This window comes from Nematolebias whitei, chromosome 4 (genome assembly GCF_014905685.2).
Source record: "Nematolebias whitei isolate Nwh7 chromosome 4, NemWhi1, whole genome shotgun sequence".
Classification (NCBI taxonomy): Eukaryota; Metazoa; Chordata; class Actinopteri; order Cyprinodontiformes; family Rivulidae; genus Nematolebias; species Nematolebias whitei.
In genome coordinates, this window is record NC_056501.1 from 33,394,966 (window position 1) to 33,415,160 (window position 20,195).

The 20,195-nt window shown below is 40.2% G+C and overlaps 1 protein-coding gene across 1 annotated transcript in view; it reads left to right on the forward strand.

Annotated features, from left to right (window-relative positions):
* tenm1 (teneurin transmembrane protein 1) overlaps positions 1 to 20,195 on the forward strand; it is a 439,293-nt gene that overhangs the window by 346,082 nt on the left and 73,016 nt on the right. Inside the window, exon 23 of the mRNA XM_037675401.1 lies at positions 16,599 to 16,753. Within this exon, the coding sequence (XP_037531329.1) occupies positions 16,599 to 16,753 (155 nt within the window). The remainder of the gene's footprint in view (positions 1 to 16,598; positions 16,754 to 20,195) is intronic.

Sequence of the window (20,195 nt, forward strand, 5' to 3'; positions counted from 1 at the left end):
CCATCTGGCTAGGCCTCAGACTGACGAAGCCTCTTGGATGAGGGGCGAAACGTTTCCTTTTAACAAAAAAAACGAAGTCCAGATGACATGATTCAACCTTTTTTGTTGTTATATACCTGGATGACTGAGAAAACAAACTTTGTGCATATACTTTATCGGTTTTGCAGATAGTTTGCTAAAATTTGATTTAAGAGTTGTGGCATATACAACGCTTATTCTAGGAGCTTATAGATGGCACAAAATCTTGCTGTTCTGATGAAGATCATGGTTTTACTAGAAAGGCTTTATTTCTTAATATTATAGGATCTTAGTTTAAAATGTTGGTTCAAATAAATTTCTACAAGAACTGTTGGGTGTTTAAATTGCAAATGTATTAAAAATGTTAAGAGAATCTTTCTGATTTGAATTTTTCTTTTTTTTTTTTTGTCAAGACAGACTTGGGTGGCATTAGAGAGATTTCCTGAAAAAAAAAACCTGTTAAAAAAAAAAAGGTTGATTTTTCCTCTAAAAGTGCAAACCATTATTTTGTGAAAACTATACAATAGTTTTCAACACACCAGACATTAGAAGCCCCTCTGCGCCTCCCACTGAGTGACCACCATTATCGCCTCCTTCCTCAGGAGTGAGGACATTTTTCTCGCTAGGCAGAGCGGCGCTGAAAGTCGGAGTCCAATCGCAGAAATGTAATCAGTGGGAGAGCAGAGCGACGGGTGCTGGGAGGATAGGTCCAGGCACTACAGATTCTGCTTACCATGGGAAGGGAAAGACCTGGTGAGAAGCCCATCAGAAAAAGCTGTGAGGACACCAGCGTAAGCAGCGAGGCGGCTCCATCCTCACTCTGGGTCTCAGGTGGCCGCCATCTGATGCGCGAGAGTAAAACAACTGAGTCCAATCCAGCGGGAGGCCTCACTGTCACTCGAATTAGATGAATAAATTGTCTCACTTCTCCAGCTCATTGCAATTCCCTCTTTGCAACAGTTGTTCTTGCTTTTTTTTTAATGTATATGTGCAGCAAATGCTAATTAATCAGCAATAATCACAGATTTGTAAAGAAAAAAAATGTTTCAGTCAAGATCCCATTTATAGATTAATCAAGTGGAATGCTAATTGTGTGAACATTTTCTTCATATCGTGCACACTTTTTCTTTTTTTTTTTAAATAATTTGTCCCATAAGCTTTAGAGTAAATTAAAAAAATAATAATCTTGAAACTGTTTTTTCAAAGGCAGTGGTTGCACTGACAAACGTGACTGTCTAAAATATAACAAAAAGCAAACTACCGTATTTTTTGCTCTATAAGTTGCACCTCTTGCATAAATTTGCAAATCCTGTAATACACCGAAGTGACGAATACACCCCCCCCCCCCCTCCATATTTATAACACAGTTTTGGGCTGAGATCTGATGATTTTATTCATTCGGACATGGAAAATAGTGAACACTACCATGTTCAGCTGCTATAGGGCCCTTGAGTAATATGGCAAGCCAAGTGTCTCAATAGGTAAAAGTGGCTATTAATGAGACACATGGCTTGCCATACCAAACCACCTTTGTCTCGCTCCACAACTCCTGGAGCAAACATCAAATCAGCTGCATTTTGCCGTTACGCCAAGACAAAATGCAGCTGATTTGACCGTTAAAGTGCATTTATTAAAGAAAAGTTCAACTGAGACACACCTTTAATATAATGTTGAGCAAACAAACAATTGTTTTTAGGTAGATATCTTAGTAAATTTAGAAGAAATACACAGCGAGTCCTACCTCTGCACTCTCCCACAGCCAAGAATCGGCTTTTGAAACGCAGCTGATTTGACCATTAAATTGCATTTTAAGGAAAAGTTAAACCGAGACACACCTTTGCTATAATGTCGAGCAAACAAATAATTGTTTTCAAGTGTTAATCTTGTTAAAGTCTTGTTAATGTAACCCCATGCACGCTCCTGCGGCCACCATTTAGCAGCCAACCAATTTTTAGCACAACACCGGCCGACATTTCCAAGGTGTCAGCGGTGATGCATAATAGATGTGACTTACGCGGCAAATGGACCTATTTATGTTTTTTTTTCCACTTTGTTAGATTTATTTGGACTGATGTGACTTATACGACGGTGCAACGTGTACTAAATGTTAAAACTAACAACAGTTTACAGTTAGTATGTGTATTTGGCTAAGGCTATTGTTATATTTTATGTAAGCCTGACAATTATGCACTTGTCATCATTAAAAGAAGAAAAAAAATCCATATTTTTTTTACATAAAATCAACAAATTTTAGTGATTAATTTTTCCAAGAGTGAGCCAATCTTTGTGTATCTTTGCAGATGATTTGACTTTGTGTATGATGGACGCACAAGCTCTTGCTTCAGTTCAGTTTGTTGCTCATTAATCCCCTTACTTTAGTCAAAATGGTTGTTTAATAAAAAAAAAACTCATTGTTTTCCACTCCTGCTTTAGAGCAGTGGAGTTTTGTTTTGAGGGTAAATTTTTCTTATTGCTGTCGGTTTTTTCTTTGGTCGTGATAAATTGAGACAAATCTGAGTTTTTTTATTTTTTTATTTCTATTGATACAGTATATCAGCGTATTAACAAAATTAAACAGATTAGTGAAATTTGAAAAGAGAATCTGATTTATTTATTGATTGATTGGTTTGTTTGTGTTTGATGAGATGAAATGTTCCTATCAAAACTGTGTCTCCCAACCCAAGTCCCACATTCAGAGAGAGGACATTTTTTTTTCCCATTAAAAATGTTTCAGGGTTTAACCAGAGCCAGAGCTCACTTAACATCAGCTCTTCCTGCTTTTACCGCTGTAAGTTCTGGCAGTAAGACTGAAAAAATGGTTCTAACTCAACACCAAATATTTGCTGGGTCACAGCAAAGAACCGCTTTATGAAGAACGGCAACCAATGAAAAATGTGTCACGTTTAAAAATCCTAAAATAGTTACACGTTAACTCTGCCTAATTTAAGCCCAAATGCTCTGGATGTGATGTGACGACACAGCTCAAAGCTCTCTGGTTGTGGAAATCCAAACCAGTTCTTAACTGTAACGAACCAGCTCAAGCACCAGCCCGTTTCCATCACAGGAACCTCTTTAGTGGCAAAACCTGAAGATAAAACAGGTCACAGTTGCAGAGATGGTCTTCTTAAGCTCATAGACAACACCCACAACTGGATATGTAAGTCAACTAAAAGCACAACCAGTGCAGCCTACTGACATTTTCACCCAAGCAGACCATTTAGAGTTTCCATCTTCAAACTTTTCAAGCAGCATTCATCCCGTTCCTTTACTTGCTTTTCCATGCATGGTTGTAAGGAGCTGGTGCTTATCTCCAGCAGTCATTGGGTGAATTAAACACCCTGGACTGGTTCTTTCTACACCGCAGGAACACATAGGAGACAATCAAGACAGACAGCATTCACAGTCAGCACACACCTTGTGACAGTTTAGTTACCAATGGACCTAGCATGCATCAAATTCATCTGTGCGAAGAAACCAGAGTGCCTGGAGTAAACCCACGTATGCACTGGGAAAAGATGCATAATACATATTAGACATACCAACCATTACCCTACCAGTTATTGGAAACAAAGTGGGAACAAACTGGTTAATAAACGCAACAACATTGCAGCATAACCAGCCAAAAATGTGTTTTGTTACTCATCATTCATGTTCATTTAAAAATTAAATCCATTTTGGTGTCAGTTTGAACGAGTTGTTTATTAATTTGTCCTTGTTCCTTCAAAACATTTTATGGTATTGATGTCCTTAGATGACCTCCAGTGTTTTAAGATATTTCTGCTTCTGATTACGGGGCCAGCTAGATCGATGGGTTGCGCACTAAACCATGCAAAGCCATGAGTCGAAGGGAGACTAAGAGATATTTTGAGGGAAAACAGCCATAATGGGCTGAGGACCATGAAAAGTGGAGCCAGTTGAAGTAATGCGTTAGCTGGAATACTACACAGACTGACAGCCACCTTGTTTGTAGTCAGAGTGTGTAGAGTGGCTTCGGAGAGATTACTAAAGCTCACAGTGTGTGTAATGAAGCCCAGAGTCAATAAGAAATGCAGGCTCAAGGCCAGAGGCTGAGCGCGAGCGTCAAAGGTGCAACATTCATGCAAGTCAGTCACATGCTTGTTTTTTGATTGACAGCTTGCAGGTCCCCAGACCTACTTTGCTTTCCACTATGAAGGGACAGACAGTTAGTTATGGGCACCTTGTTAAAGGTATGTCAGCTTGACAACTTCAGTGTGATCATGGTAAATGTGACATGCATGTTCCTTTAACTGGTTGGGATGGCCCCTGCTGGCAGCTGGCCTGTCAGCCTTCGCTGGGAGCCGCTGGCAGACTGACAGGAGGAGTAGAGCTGTGCTACATTGGAGGAATAAATCACATTTACAAGAGGTGAATGTTATAAACACACACACACATACATTTGTACAGATGGAAGGATTTGTGGTCTCAGAGGTGAAGGAACATGTGATGAGCAGAGAGAGAGTCAACTTGTGCCCATGCAGGTTGTTTCTGCCTTAATTCTTCCAATGCACTAACAGAAAGAAGAATAAGGAGAATGATGGGGGCAGGTGGTGTTCAGTGTAAAGTGGAGCGATAGCATGCTCTCTGGGAGGGCAGGATCAGCTGCTGGTCTGGGGATCAGATCAGAGCCAGTAATTGTTGATACCTGGACACCTTTATCACCTGCTGCTCCTCAAGAGCTTGTTGGTCCATTGTTAATCCAAAGAAGCTTTTATTTTGAAATGCACAGTAAAAGAATGAAATAAGGCCTAGGATGACTTGATCTGTTGTGTAGAATCCATGTTCAGGCAGACAGGAGACTCCAAGGTAAAATAAAAAGTGTCTATATTTTATTTTTTTATTTTTTTTAAAGCTGACTGGGCAGCAAAACTTACGGGAACGAACGGAACGATGGAGGAACAGAACATGACAGGCTGTGGGAAGTACCATGCAGAATACAGACGCTGAATTTAAAGGGAGACTGACAAAACAAAATGACGAACACCTGGGGTGGTTAAGACTGAAGACAGGTGAGACAGGTGAGACAGGAGCTGACGATGAGGAAGAACACACTGGGGGGTGCAGGAAACGCACGGATCTAAAGACATAACTGAACAAAAACACAGATTCCCACATAGGATTACTTGTATATTGCTTATTGTCTTTTTATTTTTTAAACTAAAACTGATGAGAAATGACAGACTCACTGTAAATATTGTATATACAGTAGTCCCTTGTTTATCATTGGGGGGGAGGGGGGGAGTCTGGAATAAGTGGATAAGTGAAAAACCGCAAAGTAAGGACACAGCAGTCCAAGTTCTGTAAACGTTATTGCCATTACCATCTCATTTGGTATATGAGATGGAATGGAATTATGTACACAAGTAGTAGTAGTTTATTTTAGTATTTATATACAGGTATGTAATTGGTATTTTAAACCCCTCCCATACTCTTGCAATGTTCCTAAACATTTTCTAAACTCTTAAATATTTTTAAAAATATTAATTTTAAATGCTCACCAGATAAGATGAAGATGAAGAATTAGCTGTCCAGTGATGACGACGAAGGCGATGAAGACGAGATGAAACCAGGTGCTTTGGCTTCGTCCTTCGTAATAAAAGTGCATCCGGAAACGACATCCGTTTCCAGAACAGGTCCGTTTCGTCCACGTTTAAAACTTGTTCAGGCCTGCAGACCCCCGGCTCGTAGATCAGATCTTTGAACGTCGTGTTAATAAACTCCTCCACTCCTGCTGTCAGCGGACGCAGCCTCTCCATGCAGAGAAACACTTTTTAATCCAAATCAATTTTGAAATTTGTCAAAGCATCTCTTGCTGGCACTAAATGCTGGTTTGGTAGTTGAACCAGGTGTTTGAAGGTCCAGCTTTGGGTTCGTTCCCCCCCATCCCTCATTTGCCTCATGTCTACTGCAGCTCCAAGACGATGTTGTTTCACCTTTGTCCAGCTGGTGTTGGTATCAAAAGTGATGGGGGGGGGGGGGGGGGTCCTGCAATAATCCACACAATCATTGCAGTTTCCAGCTTAACAATCGTGCCGTTGGCGACCAGCAACATTCGTGTAGGTACGGCCATCTTAATGTTCGTCCAGTAGTTTCAATTTCTTTTATCGTCTGCATCTTCTACTGGCGTTTGGGTTCGCCACGAAAAACTTATGAACACACAGGATGTTTGGGAGCCGTCCTGTTGAAAAAGAGCAGAGGTAAATAAACCCCCTGCTACGTGTGTTAGCAACCGTTTGCTACCGTCTATGTACATTAGGGTTGGCTTGTAATGCTTAACCTTAGACTACTAGAGAACGAATTGAGCTCATTTCTTTAAATTATTTGCTAAATTTGAACAGTTTTTAATTTGATATTATTTCTATCTTAACTTGATTCTCGACCTGCCATTGTGTATCTGTTCCTACCAAATCCAGCCAGTTGAAGCAGAAGGCTACTTGTCCTGAGCCTGGTTCTGCTAAAGGTTTCTTCCTCATGAGGGAGTTTATCCTTTCCACTGTTGCTCAAGATGAGAGTTCTGCGCTGGAGTTAAATTCAAAGCAATCTGCTTCTCAGATAAATAGAGTTAATTTACTATTTTTATATATGAATGTTTCTGTTCAGTGCCCTGAGACAACTTCTGTTGAGACTTGCCGCTATATAAATAAAGTGAATTGAATTGTTGGTTAATGAGATATTTTGCTAACATTACAGACAATCGAAAAAAACACATAAACACGAGCAAAAACCTGATTGCCTTTTGCCTTTGGCAGCTGGTGCTAATAAATGCACGACACTCGTGCAGCCTCGTTCTGATGTGCTTATAAACAGGAAGTCTCGTTTGTGTGAACTGCACGTTTGCAAATCCTAGTTTATTTCCTCCATTCTGATTTCTCCTCCCATCTGATCTCATTTCCCCCTTTTTTTGCCGATGCAGCACCTCAATGGTTTGCTGTGGTGATGATGTTGGAAAAATGTAAGAAAGAAAGAAAGAAAGAAAGCCTCTTTTGATAGACTTCCTTGCATTTGTTTGATGTTCTAAACAGTGCAACATAATCTGCAGCAGCTCTGCAGTGATCCAAACCCCTCAGCCGTTCACATAGCTTTCCAGTCCAAAGCTTTTCACTTGCTTTTATAATTGAGTTTGTCTGCCGCCTCTCTGATTGCTTTGGATCTTTCTTTGCTATCAAACAAGGCAATTACTGCCAAATCGCATATTTTTGTGGAAAATAATGTTTATTCACACAAAAATTTTCATTCAACACAAGAAAAAAATCTACTATGCTTGCCTCAACATAAGCATGCAGATGGGAGCTATAGCATAAGAAAAACCATTTATCAATAATTAATTAATGGGGGTTAATATGTTAACAAACTTATAGTGGATGGTAATTAGATGAGCCGCAGTGTCTGATTCTGGCCTAATTACTAATACACTGTCTCTTCTGTGGGGCCTAAATGCATAATTAATTGCAAGACACATTAATTATTTGTGTATACACGTTTGTCTTTCTTTTACAAGAAAATTAATATTGCATATCAAGATATCTGGAAAACTACCGGGGTGAACCCTCTCTGACTGCACCATATGTTACAGTTGAGAATAACTTGTTATATGTTTGATATTATAGTGTGCAATGAGGCATTTTAATATAATTTGGTTACCAAAATTATATTCACATGAAAACTGAACCCGAAAGCTGCTACAGTTAACTTTTTGTATCCTGATGCATGCTCAATAATCAAGGTAGAAGAATGGAACAAACATAGTGGCCATCCTGGCCCAATGGTAAATGGACTGTACTTATATAGTTCCTTTCTATTTTATCACGATACTCAAAGCTCTTTACACTAAAATCTGTGTCCTCATTTATCCATTCATACAGCACTCTATCTGTACAAAGACGAATCATTCCTTTAGGTCACATTCATACACCGATAGGATCCATATTACAGGCAATGAGGGGTTCTGTGTCTTGCCCAGGGACACTTTAACATGTGACTGCTGGTGGAATCAAACCCCCAACTCTTGCATTGGAAGACGACTGCTCTAACCACTCAGCCACAGCCACCCCAAAGTGGTTCAAAATATATTATTTTATTTTAATATATGTTATTTTGAACCACTTTGGCCAGGATGGACTCAGACTAGTTGGGGAATTTGAGCAGGCGGCAGGCGGACTACAGGAACCATCAGAGCACCAGCAAACTGTTTGATCCACTATGAGATTACGCTTTTTATAAGACTGAGTTTGTTGCAGCTGCTCAGACTGATGAAGTCTTTTGGATAAAAGACGAAACTTTTCATCAAGAAGAAACCGTCCAGAGGACCTGACCTTTGTTGGATTTTTGTATCATAGTTTTAAATATAAATACTTTTTCCATGTTATTTTTAGTCAAAGCTGCAGAGGGCCACTGCCGAAAAACCAATGGTGCCAACCCATGGATTAGGACGAACAAAAGAAACTGGGGTCAACCTGCACAACAGTAAAAGTGTTCAAAGTGCACGTCAGGTCATGGCGCACAATGTGCACAGTATGTGATTCACTGCAGCTCAAACAAAATACATATAACTAAGCATCGTTTAACGTTGTAGTGCAGCACAGTAACACATTCTGTGCTTGTGCACAGTGATGTTTCACAGTGTTGAAACTGAGTGAGCGGTTTTATTACCCCTTCTTTAGTGCTCATGGGTGACCTCACGAAACTTGTGTGCGCATGTGAGTGGGAGTGAGAATTTCCCATCTGCAGACTCTGATTTACCCCCGCTGTATATTTGCATATGGGCACAATGTGATTAACTGCCAGGTTTTATCTTTTTGGCCAAGCTGTTTCACTGCATGCATGGCTGCACACACCCACTGACAGAATTGTGGGTTTGCACATGTATATGTGTGTGTGTGTGCTTTCACAAGGATTCACATCCTCATGCTCCCAGAATTTTGAGTTAGAAATGATGAAAGTGATTGGTAAAGCACACGAGCAGCTAAAGACTGAAATGGTGCGTTACTCACTTCCAATTGGGCCGGAGCTGTTAGTGTAGCTCACAGGCTTTCCCCGAATAATGTGTTTGAGTTTATATATGGCCCAAGTGCGTCTCTGGGGTCAGCCACGCAGGTGAACCAGTCCATCTGTCTACATTCACCTGTCACTCACATACAGTTATTTAGTGGAGGAATGCCATCGGCCATAATCAGCAACAGCTAGCATCGTTTAGATGCTGTAATAATACGTCAGTGTCATTAATGCCCACTGGGCCTGGTGTTATGGGAGGCCAGACTGAATGATTTAGACGTGGGGGGATGTGTGTGTGAAATAAACTCCTCTGTGTGAACATGTTGGTGTGAAAAGGTTTACAGGAAGAAATTAAACGTCTCTCCCCTCTATGAACACATCCTTTAGTTTTTTATTATCGCCTGCCACCAAAGGCAATGTGTGTGTGTGTGTGTGTGTGCATGTGTGTTTTTATGTGTGTGTGTGGTGGGGTTTTGAACCACTTTGGCTATGGCTGCCACAGAGGAGTCGACAGGGGAGAGGGCAGGCCCCAGAAACCATCTTATCACCACCAAACTGGTTGGTCCACTATGTGAGTGAACTGCTTGTGGGACTGAATTAGTTTGTGGCTCCTTGGACTGATGAAGTATTTTGGATGAAGGACGAAACGTCTCAATAAAAGAATGACTTGACTGAACTTTGTTGGATTTTTTTTACCTGGATTATTGAGCATGAACTTTGGAGTCTAATGAAACTTACAACATGTCATATTGTTGGCTATACAGGTGAAGCCACTAAATTTTTTTATGTCAACCCAATAAAAGATGGCTTCCACAGCCAACTAACTTTACAAAACACAGACATGTTTGTATCTATGCCAGTTTTACAGTTAATGAGCTAAATCTTGGTGTGGTAGTAGCTGAGACTGGCATAACGACCATCGACATTTCTCAACACAAGTCTAGTCTAAAACTGGGATGAAAGACACTGGGAGTTACATATACCGGTACCATTATACAATAAAGCTCCCCTTATAGATGGCTAATAAATAGTTTATAGATACGTTATTAATTCCTCTAACATTTCAGACTACTACCTTACTACTACCTTACTACTTATTACTACCTTTTGAGCACGATAAGCATTTGTAAACCAATTTTTTTTAGGATGTAATATGCATTATAAGTATCTGTAAATACTTGTAATGCAGCGATAAAGTACAATATTATATGCTAAAAAAAAGTTTACAAATGCTTATTGTGCTTACAAGGTAGTAACTTAGTCTGAAATGTTAGAGGAATTAATAACGTATCTATAAACTATTTATTAGCCATCTAAAAGGGGAGCCTTATTGTAAAGTGGTACCCATATAAATTTAAGAAATTTTAGGTCGTTATTTTTTTTTTTGTCTTTTTCAGAAGACATCGAGATTTACACTAGATTGTTGTTTTTTTCCCAAATGACAAACATGAACCTATACAGATACTGTAGTTCTTTGCATGTTCAGCACATTTGACACTTTTATTGTGATGTTTTGAAATGTGACAACTCAAAGATGGAGAAACTTGAACAATACCAGAAGGCTGACTTCCTGCCACCTATAGGTTCAGGTGTTAGCAGACAGTGCTCACAGTAACACCATATGATGATAGATCTAAACAAGACACAGATCCCCTGCTTATGTTATAATTAGTCATTCTCACCTTGTCTGATTTCTTACCTTACACCTTTCTTCATTTCTGTCTTGTTATCTGATTAGAATTGTCCCTTGTGGCTTTTTCTCTGTAAATATCTGTAATCAAGACAACAAGACTCTTTCCGAATGCCCTCTGCGAGGCATTAATCCAATTGGATTGGATTGTGATGCCACAGGGGGGTCGTTACGACTGATATTGTTTTGACCGGGACACATTACAAAGAGATCTTTGGACTGAGAGAGATTGGCCTGGACTGGTAAATTTAGGCAGTTCTCATCATGCATCTTTGTCTTATCTCCCTCCACCTTTTAACTCCTGTCCAAATATTTTGGCATGACTTTATTTGATTTTTTTTTCTGGCTGCACTTCTTTAAATTTGAGCTGAATGTGAATAGATGAACTGTATCGTGCTTCACTACACTGTTTTCCCCAAGGTCAGTGTACCTCAGTCTAATTCAGTTTTGGTGATAAAAATCCAGACCTCCAAATCATGCCAAATGTCTGTACATCTCAATCACGCCTCCTCCTCCAGAACGGCTTGCCTAAACATGAAGATCTTAGTGGCAGAGTTAACCCAGGGAGAAAACAGTAAATCTTCTGAAGTCTTCTGAGTTTCCTTTGGATACAGAGTGCGGCTGTAAATTCCCTTAAAGCAGCATGCAGCCTTATCTCCTGACAACGAGAACGTTGAACTAATCTACTGCCTCTTCAATGAACGTGGAGAAATACTCTTAAGCAACAAACAAACTGGTATAAATCCTCACACAAAGCAATAATAGTGATCTTTGTGCATTGTGGTGATTTTGGGATGATGAATAATCTGGTCTGGTCCAGGGTTTATTGTTCAAAATAAAATGGCAGCAGTTTAGAGCTTTCTGGTGTGAACAGAAGAGATGTTGAACCTGAGGATGAGATCAAATAAACAATAAAAAGAAGGAGGAGGATGGTATAAAAGGGAATTTAGGACTAAAGTCAATGAAACCAATGTGGGCTAGGAGAACGGGTGATATTCATGGACAGGAACGAAAAGAGAGAAGAGAAATCAGCACTGAGAGAAAGTCCTGTCTGCCTCGTCATGTCCTTGTGCAGGATTTATGAGCTCTAAGATCAGGGACAGGTTCGGTGTAGAAGTGGCTAGAGTAGTAATGGATGGGAAAGTGAACAAAAAGTAGGAAGAATACAACAAACGCTATTCAGCCACGGAGTAAAAAGTGCCAAATTTGAGGTTTAAGTAGGCTCAGACTGTGCAGTGGGATGAGATGCACTTCCTGCATAATACCCAGTGACAAGAAAGGAAACGTTAAGGCCAAGAGGAACTGAAGATGAGTAAAAAGAAAGAAAGAAACAACAAAAAAAAACAGTATGAAATAAAGCTGACCCGGACGTTACTGCAAAGGTGAAGATCAATTTGATTACAACTTGCGAGCGTGGCAACAAAACAGGAAGCAAAGGATGGGAAGAAAAATGAAACAAGAAGGGGCAAAGAGGGCATGGGTGAAAAAAAGAGCAGAAAAAGATCAAGTGAGGAATGATGGAGAGCAAGTGAGGAGAGCTAGTAGAGGAGAGAAAAGGTGCTGTTTGAGGGGAGGGTGATGCTGCGTGGGCGGTGTAATCTGTCTGTGTCAGAGGTATGATGAAGGGGCCAGGAGGGAGAGCTCTGCATTTCACCTCCTGGCCTCTGGAGGAAACACACTGACCCTGGCCCTCCTCCTGCCCACCTCCCGTCCGCCACGCCACTTCACCTGTGCAATTTATGACTCACGTGGGTCGCTGCAGAGTTTGGGCCTGGTGTGAGGACGTTTGTGACTCTGGCTGCAGTGACGATGCTCCTCGCTTTCGCCTCAATCTGGGGGAGGGTTTGCACGTTGAACACCAGAGATAGATAAAGGACAGACGGGACAAAGAAAGGACACTGTCAGATGCCATAGTTCAAGAAGTGAAAGGCACAGAGAACTGTCAGGGGAAATTATTAAAAATAACTTAATGAGAGAGGGCTGTCTGGTGTTCTGCATACTAATTGTGTCTCTTCATTGTTCATATGTATCACAGTGTGTTCCTGCAGGGTCAGATCACCAGACTACAGAACCCCTGAAGGAACACATCACTATTTGAAATGATGCTTAAAGACCCACTTACAATAATGCATAAACCTCAAAGTCATAACTTAATTTTATTATGTGAATTATGTAACTATTTATTACTCATGGGCAATTTAACAATAAAAGATTTCTATTACAAAGCTGTTAAAACATGCAATTTAACTTTAAAGTAAAGCACAAAGACTTTTGAACTAATTATTCCCCTAAAGAGGACTAAACACCCTTCTGTTGAGCAAATATTTGAGTACCAGAAACAAAATAAGGCAAAATAAAATTAGTTAATGCAGGCTCTTTGAATTCTTCTTCTTCTTTTGGCTTTTCCTTCTTCAGGGGTCTCCACAGCGAGTCATCCTCCTCCATCTCACTCTGTCCTCACTCCAACTACCTCCATGTCCTCTCTAACTGCATCCATATATCTCCTCTTTGTCTTTTTCCTGGCTATTGCATTTCTAACATCCTTCAACCAATATGCCCACTTTTGAATTGGGCATGATATATTTTCACAAATTTTGACAACACACTTCATTGCAATTCAGTTTCAAACAACTAACAAAAGGAATGACTGTATGTCACTTATACAGACTAATTTTACTGACTTATTAAAACAATGATACTTCACAATTAAGTATTGTTTAAAAATTATTGTTTCATACATCTTGAATCAATCAACAATTCACAAAAACAAGGCAGAAAATTACAGTAAATGGTGAATTGATATCAATCAACCTTTATTTATACAGGTAAATCCCATTGAGCCTCGAGGACTCATTTACAAGAGAGACCTGATTTCAACAAAGAAAGATGACAACAATGGACAACAGCAACAACAATAAACAGTTATAAAAAAAACATACTACAGTTTTTTTTTTTGTTTTGTTTTTAACAAATAGGATGGCTAAAAGGAAAAGGTAACAAAACAAAAAACAGCTAGATTCCAAGACAAATGTAGAAAACTAAAAACAGGAACATGTCAGCATTGGACCCCGCCAGGTGTCCAACAGATTTTTAAAGACACTTAGAGAGGTCAAGGTCGAGAGCTTCAAATCTTTTTGTAAGATGTTCCAGGAAACAGGAGCGGAATAGGAGAAGGCCCTTTTGCCTAGTTCAGTCCTCATTGAGGGAACACTGCAGGTAATAATGTCCTGAGAGTATCCTGATATTTGGACTGTATTTATATAGCACCCTTTTTATCCAACAGGATACTAGAAATAGATACATAAAGCACTTTTTGGGACGGCTGTGGCTGAGTGGTTGGAGCAATCGTCCTCCAATTCAAGAGTTGGGGGTTCGATTCCACCAGCAGTCACATGCTGAAGTGTCCCTGGGAAAAACACTGAACCCCATTGCCTCCAATGTGTGTCCCATTGGTGAATGAATGTGATAAAGCTCTGATTAGTCTTTGAATAGATCTAGTGGAGTGATGTATGAATGGGTAAATGAGGCACAGATTGAAGTGTAAAGAGCTTTGAGTATCTTGATAAGATAGAAAGGTGTTATATAAGTACAGTCCGTTTACCATTTACTTTACCACACTATCTGTGCCCTCATTTACTTCCACACACACATTCATCCAGCACTTTACTATGCCTCTACAAAGGTAATCTGAGTAAATACTTTTATATGCACAGTGCTTGCAATAAAGGGGTTCAGTGTCTTTCCCAGAGTCACTTCAACATGTGACTGCATATTAGTGGAATGGAACCCCCAACTCTCATTGGCGAGCTACTGCTTTAACCACTCAGCCACAGTTGCCAAATGCCCCAAATTAAAAATGTTTCAAGCAGCTGATGCACTTAACACTATTTCAGAGCAGTTAGCAGCAAAATACATTTAGTATATTATTGATAATAAAAACACGTGAACCTTGTAATTAGAATATTGGTTTACTCTCACAACCAAGGTGAAGCACACTTTTTGTGTTTGTTGCTGTTTTGCTGGTGCTGCTGCAGTTCTCCTCATGAACAACAGGGGTCGCTAATGAAGCAACAGTACCACTAAACAGGAGAAATTGTCATAAAAGAAGAGTTCACTAAAACAAGAGTCTACTGGAGATGCATTCTTCATACACAAATATAACTTTTTTTCAACTTTTTCTTTGGTACAAAAGTACAATAATGTGATGCATCTAGCAGAACTGTGTGAGTGCACAGTTGCTCTACTAATCCCAATCACACTGTGCACATGCACACAACAACACAATTCACATCACCTGTAAAAATCCCTGTTATTCACAAGTGACAGTGATGTTGAGATTTGTAAGTGTTTGCACCCATTGTTATAAGGTTTTATTATTAGTAGTACTGTATTTGTTTTAAACTTTTAAGACATCATGAATCTAATATTTTGGCTGTTACTCAGTCTCTCTAGAAATAACGTTTTTCCTAACTCAGCAAAATAATAAGCTTCTATGCAATTTATACTGCAAGTAAGATAATGGTTACGGATTGCAATTCCGTTGCAACCCCACTTCGAAAACTCTGAATTTGCTTTCCTCTCCTTTGTCCCATAGAACACAGCACGCAGAAACATTTAGCAGCTAATTAGATGATGGGGCACGTTCTCAGTTTAGAGTTAGGGTTAACCCTACCCCTAACCCTAAAGCATGAAGTTGTAGTTTTTAGTTGACCTTAAAACAAATATTTGTTGGAAGTGCTACATGACAAAGTCTGTCTGAGGGATTTTTATTCATTTATTTATTTTAAAACAACATATGCTTCATACCTCCATTTGGGCAAATCATCAAATTAGCTCAGGAACAAGACTGAACTGATAAAAAATGGCTCAATTAAGCTGCTAATGGATTTATATATAAATCTGTTTTTAACCCTCCATCAAGCCTCCCCGTAGCATTTTATTATTTTACTTTCAGACTGCACTCTATTTACACTGATTGATTTTTAGGTTTTGTCTCCCATAAAGTCCTCTGAGGCATGCTGGAGATGAAAAGGCCTCGGCATAAATGTGACACAACTTAATGATAAGCCATAAACAAAATGTGTTTGTAAATGAAATGATTGAGCTGAAGATAGATGGCAGGAATACTAAAATATGGCTTATTGTCGCAGATGCTAAGTGAAAACAATCAAGCGGAATTGGCGCAGTACGAGGTGAGGGTTGAGCTGCTGGATATTATTGCGAAGAGTTGAGTCAAAGATCTATTCTGTATATGGAGATGAGATGGGAATGAAGGTCACTTCTCATCATAACAGATAATTCATAGCCTGCCCTGACCTTTAATACCTGGATTTACTTCTTTACCTCCATCTTTGCTCGCTCCACACCACAGAGCTCCTCTGCAAGGAGAGTTCAAGTGTATGCTTCTCGTAGCAGTATACACTTGCTAAGCTTGTGTCCATATGGACTGTGCCAAGAAAGGGTAAACATATCCACACACGTCCTCGTGTGTGTTTGAAGAGCACATGCCCATTTATAATGCACATTTGCACAAGCATCAAATGTCAAAAGTTCACTGCGGCACCCTGCTCACATCTAATGTGACAAATAACTTCTTCCTCCCGTTGCATTGTTCTAATCCCTTTAGTGGGCTCCGGAATGGAAATATAATTACATTTCTGTGGCGCAGTGCTTTTGATAAGACAGTCACTTGCTGAGCTGAATCTCTAACTGAGTCGGATGCTTCGCCCAAGCCCTCTTCGCTCTCCTCTTTGCTTCTCTTTCTCACTTAGTGTTCTTCATTTCTCATATTCTTCTTTTTTTTTCAGTTTCTCCACTCGTTCTCTGTGCCATCATTTCCAAAAGCTCATTCTGCCTCTCTTTCTCTCCCTTGCCCGCTCAGGTATTGCAGTGGATAAGAGAGGTGTTGTCTACTTCGTGGATGGCACCACCATTCAGAAGATTAATGAGAGGGGTTTGCTCTCCACTGTGATTGGCTCAAATGGACTCATGTCGACGCAGCCACTGAGCTGTGATGCACGCATGGATATCAGCCAGGTAAGCTAATATTGTGGCTGAATGTAAATGAGAGCAGGAGCCGCTTTTGGCTCTGAAATGTTGTTTAAATAATTTGCAGAATGATGTGTCTTCTGGACTGTGTGGGCTAATTAAAATCACTGAATCAAAGTGAGCGATAAATGACATTTCGTTTTATAGAGTCTGTAGTATTTTCTTTTTATCTAAAATATTCAACATCTTCGTAGGTTTTTTAAAAGGCTTATCTCAGATTACTTCATCAAGCTGTGATGATTTTGTTCTACATTTTAGAGTGGTAACTGATTCCAAAACATTAGTATTCTGTTCCCTCAAATCTATATGGAAGGTATACACTGCTCTTGTACAGTATTTTCCAAAAATAAAACTGTTTGAAATAATGCACACCACCTTGCATGCCAATGTTTTAAACTAAAAAATCAACCTGTTAATACCTGGACCTGGTGTTGGCAATAACTGAGCCACATCAAATTTCACTTCAATATCTGTAAATCAAATTGTGCGTTAGTATTTTTTCAGGATTGCTAAGTTTGAAGAGATAGCGTGGCCGTCTTAAATGTTCAGGCTGCTGTTTAATATACCATATTATTTTACATTTTTAGTGTTTAGCGTATATCTAAGATTCTTGTATAGTGTTTCTTGTGTATTTTACAAACCAGATTCCAAAAAAGTTGGGACACTAAACAAATTGTGAATAAAAACTGAATGCAATGATGAGGAGGTGCCAACATCTACTGTAATATTTTATTCAGAATAGAACACAAATCCCAGATCAAAAGTTTAAACTGAGAGAATGTATCATTTTAAGGGAAAAATCTGCTGTTTCCAAATTTCATGGCTTCAACAAAACCCAAAAAAGTTGGGACAAGTCCATTTTTACCACTGTGTGGCATCCCCCCTTCTTCTTACAACACTCAACAGACATCTGGGGACAGAGGAGACCAGTTTCTCAAGTTTAGAAATAGGAATGCTCTCCCATTCATGTCTAATACAGGCCTCTAACTGTTCAATCGTCTTGGGCCTTCTTTGTCGCACCTTCCTCTTTATGATGCGCCACATGTTCTCTATAGGTGAAAGATCTGGACTGCAGGCTGGCCATTTCAGTACCCGGATCCTTCTCCTACGTAGCCATGATGATGTGATTGCTGCAGAATGTGGTCTGGCATTATCGTGTTGAAAAATGCATGGTCTTCCCTGAAAGAGATGACGTCTAGATGGGAGCATATGTTGTTCTAGAACCTGAACATAGTTCTCTGCATTAATGGTGCCTTTCCAGACATGCAAGCTGCCCATGCCACAAGTGCTCATGCAACCCCATACCATCAGTGATGCAGGCTTCTGAACGGAGCGTTGATAACAACTTGGGCTATCCTTGTCCTCTCTGGTCCGGATGACATGGCGTCCCAGTGTTCCATAAAGAACTTCAAATCGTGACTCATCTGACCACAGAACAGTCTTCCATTTTGCCACACTCCATTTTAAATGACCCCTGACCCAGTGCAAACGTCTGAGCTTGTGGAGCTTGCTTAGAAATGGCTTCCTCTTTGCACTGTAGAGTTTCAGCTGGCAACGGCGGAAGGCACGGTGGATTGTGTTCACTTACAATGCTTTCTGGAAGTATTCCTGAGCCCATTCTGTTATTTCCTTGACAGTGGCATTCCTGTTTGAGGTGCAGTGACGTTTAAGGGCCCAGAGATCACGAGCATCCAGTAGAGTTTTACGGCCTTGACCCTTACGCACAAAGATTGTTCCAGATTCTCTGAATCTTTTGATGATGTTATGCATGGTTGATGATGATAACTTAAAAGTCTTTGCTATTTTACGCTGGGTAACGCCATTCTGGTATTGCGGCACTGTCTTTCTGCACAACAATGGTGGAATTGGTGATCCTCTTACCATCTTGGCTTCTGAGTGACACCGACACTCTGAGAAGCTCTTTTTATACCCAATCATGTTGTCAATTGACCTAATTAGTGTTAATTGGTCTTCCAGCTGTTCGTTATATGCTCAATTTCCTTTTTCCAGCCACTTATTGCTACTTGTCCCAACTTTTTTTGGGATTGGTTGACACTGTGAAATTTTGAATCAACATATTTTTCCTTTAAAATGTTACATTTACTCAGATTAAACTTTTGATCTGTCATCGATGTTATATTACGAATAAAATATTGACATTTGCAATCTCCACATCATACCATTCAGTTTTTATTCACAATTTGTTTAGTGTCCCAACTTTTTTGGAATCCAGTTTGTATATTTTTGACGTTTTTGATGTCATTCGGACCATCCATCCATCCATCCATCCATCCATCCATCCATCATCTTCTGCATGTTCTGAAGTCGGATTGTGGGGAAGCATCTTGAGCAGGGAGGCCCAGACATATCTTTCCACAGCCACCTCTTCTAGCTCTTATGGGGGGGGTGGGTGGGTGGGGGTGGGTTGGGGGGATTCCAAGGCATTCCCAGGCCATCCGAGAGACATAGTCTGTCCAACGTGTCCTAGGTCTTCCCTGGGTCTCCTCCCAGTCAGACATGCCCGACGCACCTCAACTGGCTCATTTCGATGTGGCGGAGCAGTGGTTCTAATCCGAGTATCTCCTGGATGGCTGAATTTCTCACACTATCTCTAAAGGAGAGTCCAGCTACCTTGCGGAGGAAACTCATTTCAACCACCTGTATCCACAATCTCATTCTTTCGGTCACTACTCAGAGTTCATGACCAGAGGTGAGGGTAGGAACATACTGTAGATAGACAGGTAAACAGAAAGCTTTGCCTTACAGCTCAGCTCCCTCTTCACCACAATTGACTGGTACAGAGTCCGCAATACTGCAGACGCTGTACCAATCCATCTGTCAATCTCACTCTCCATTCTTCACTCACTCGTGAACAAAACCCCGAGATACTTGAACTCCTCCACTTGAGGCAAAACCTCACCCTCGATCCAAAGAACGAAATCCACCATTTTCCTGTTGAGGTCCATGGCCTCAGATTTGGATATACTGATTCTTATCCCAGCCACTAGGACCTTGAATGCACAATTTTGTTTCACCTCATGTAGCACATGTGATGTGAATGACAATAAAGAACCTTGAAAACAACAAAGTCTATGCTCAATAATCCAGGTATAAAATCCAACATTTTTCAGTCATGTCATCCGGACAGTTTCTTTTTTTTTTGTGCTGAAACATTTCGCCTTCGGTCCAGAAGGCTTCATCAGTCAAGGAAACACATAACAAAACTGATTCATCCCCCAACAGCTTACTCCAAAGTGGAACAAACCAGTTCTGCTTGTGATAAGATGGTCTCTTTGGTACACCCCCTCCTCCATTGCCAGCCCTCTTCCTTGTTGACAGTCTTGTCAAACTGGTTGAAAACAACAAAGTCCATGCTCAATAATCCAGGTATACAATCCAACATTTTTCACTAAGGTCATCTGGACAGTTT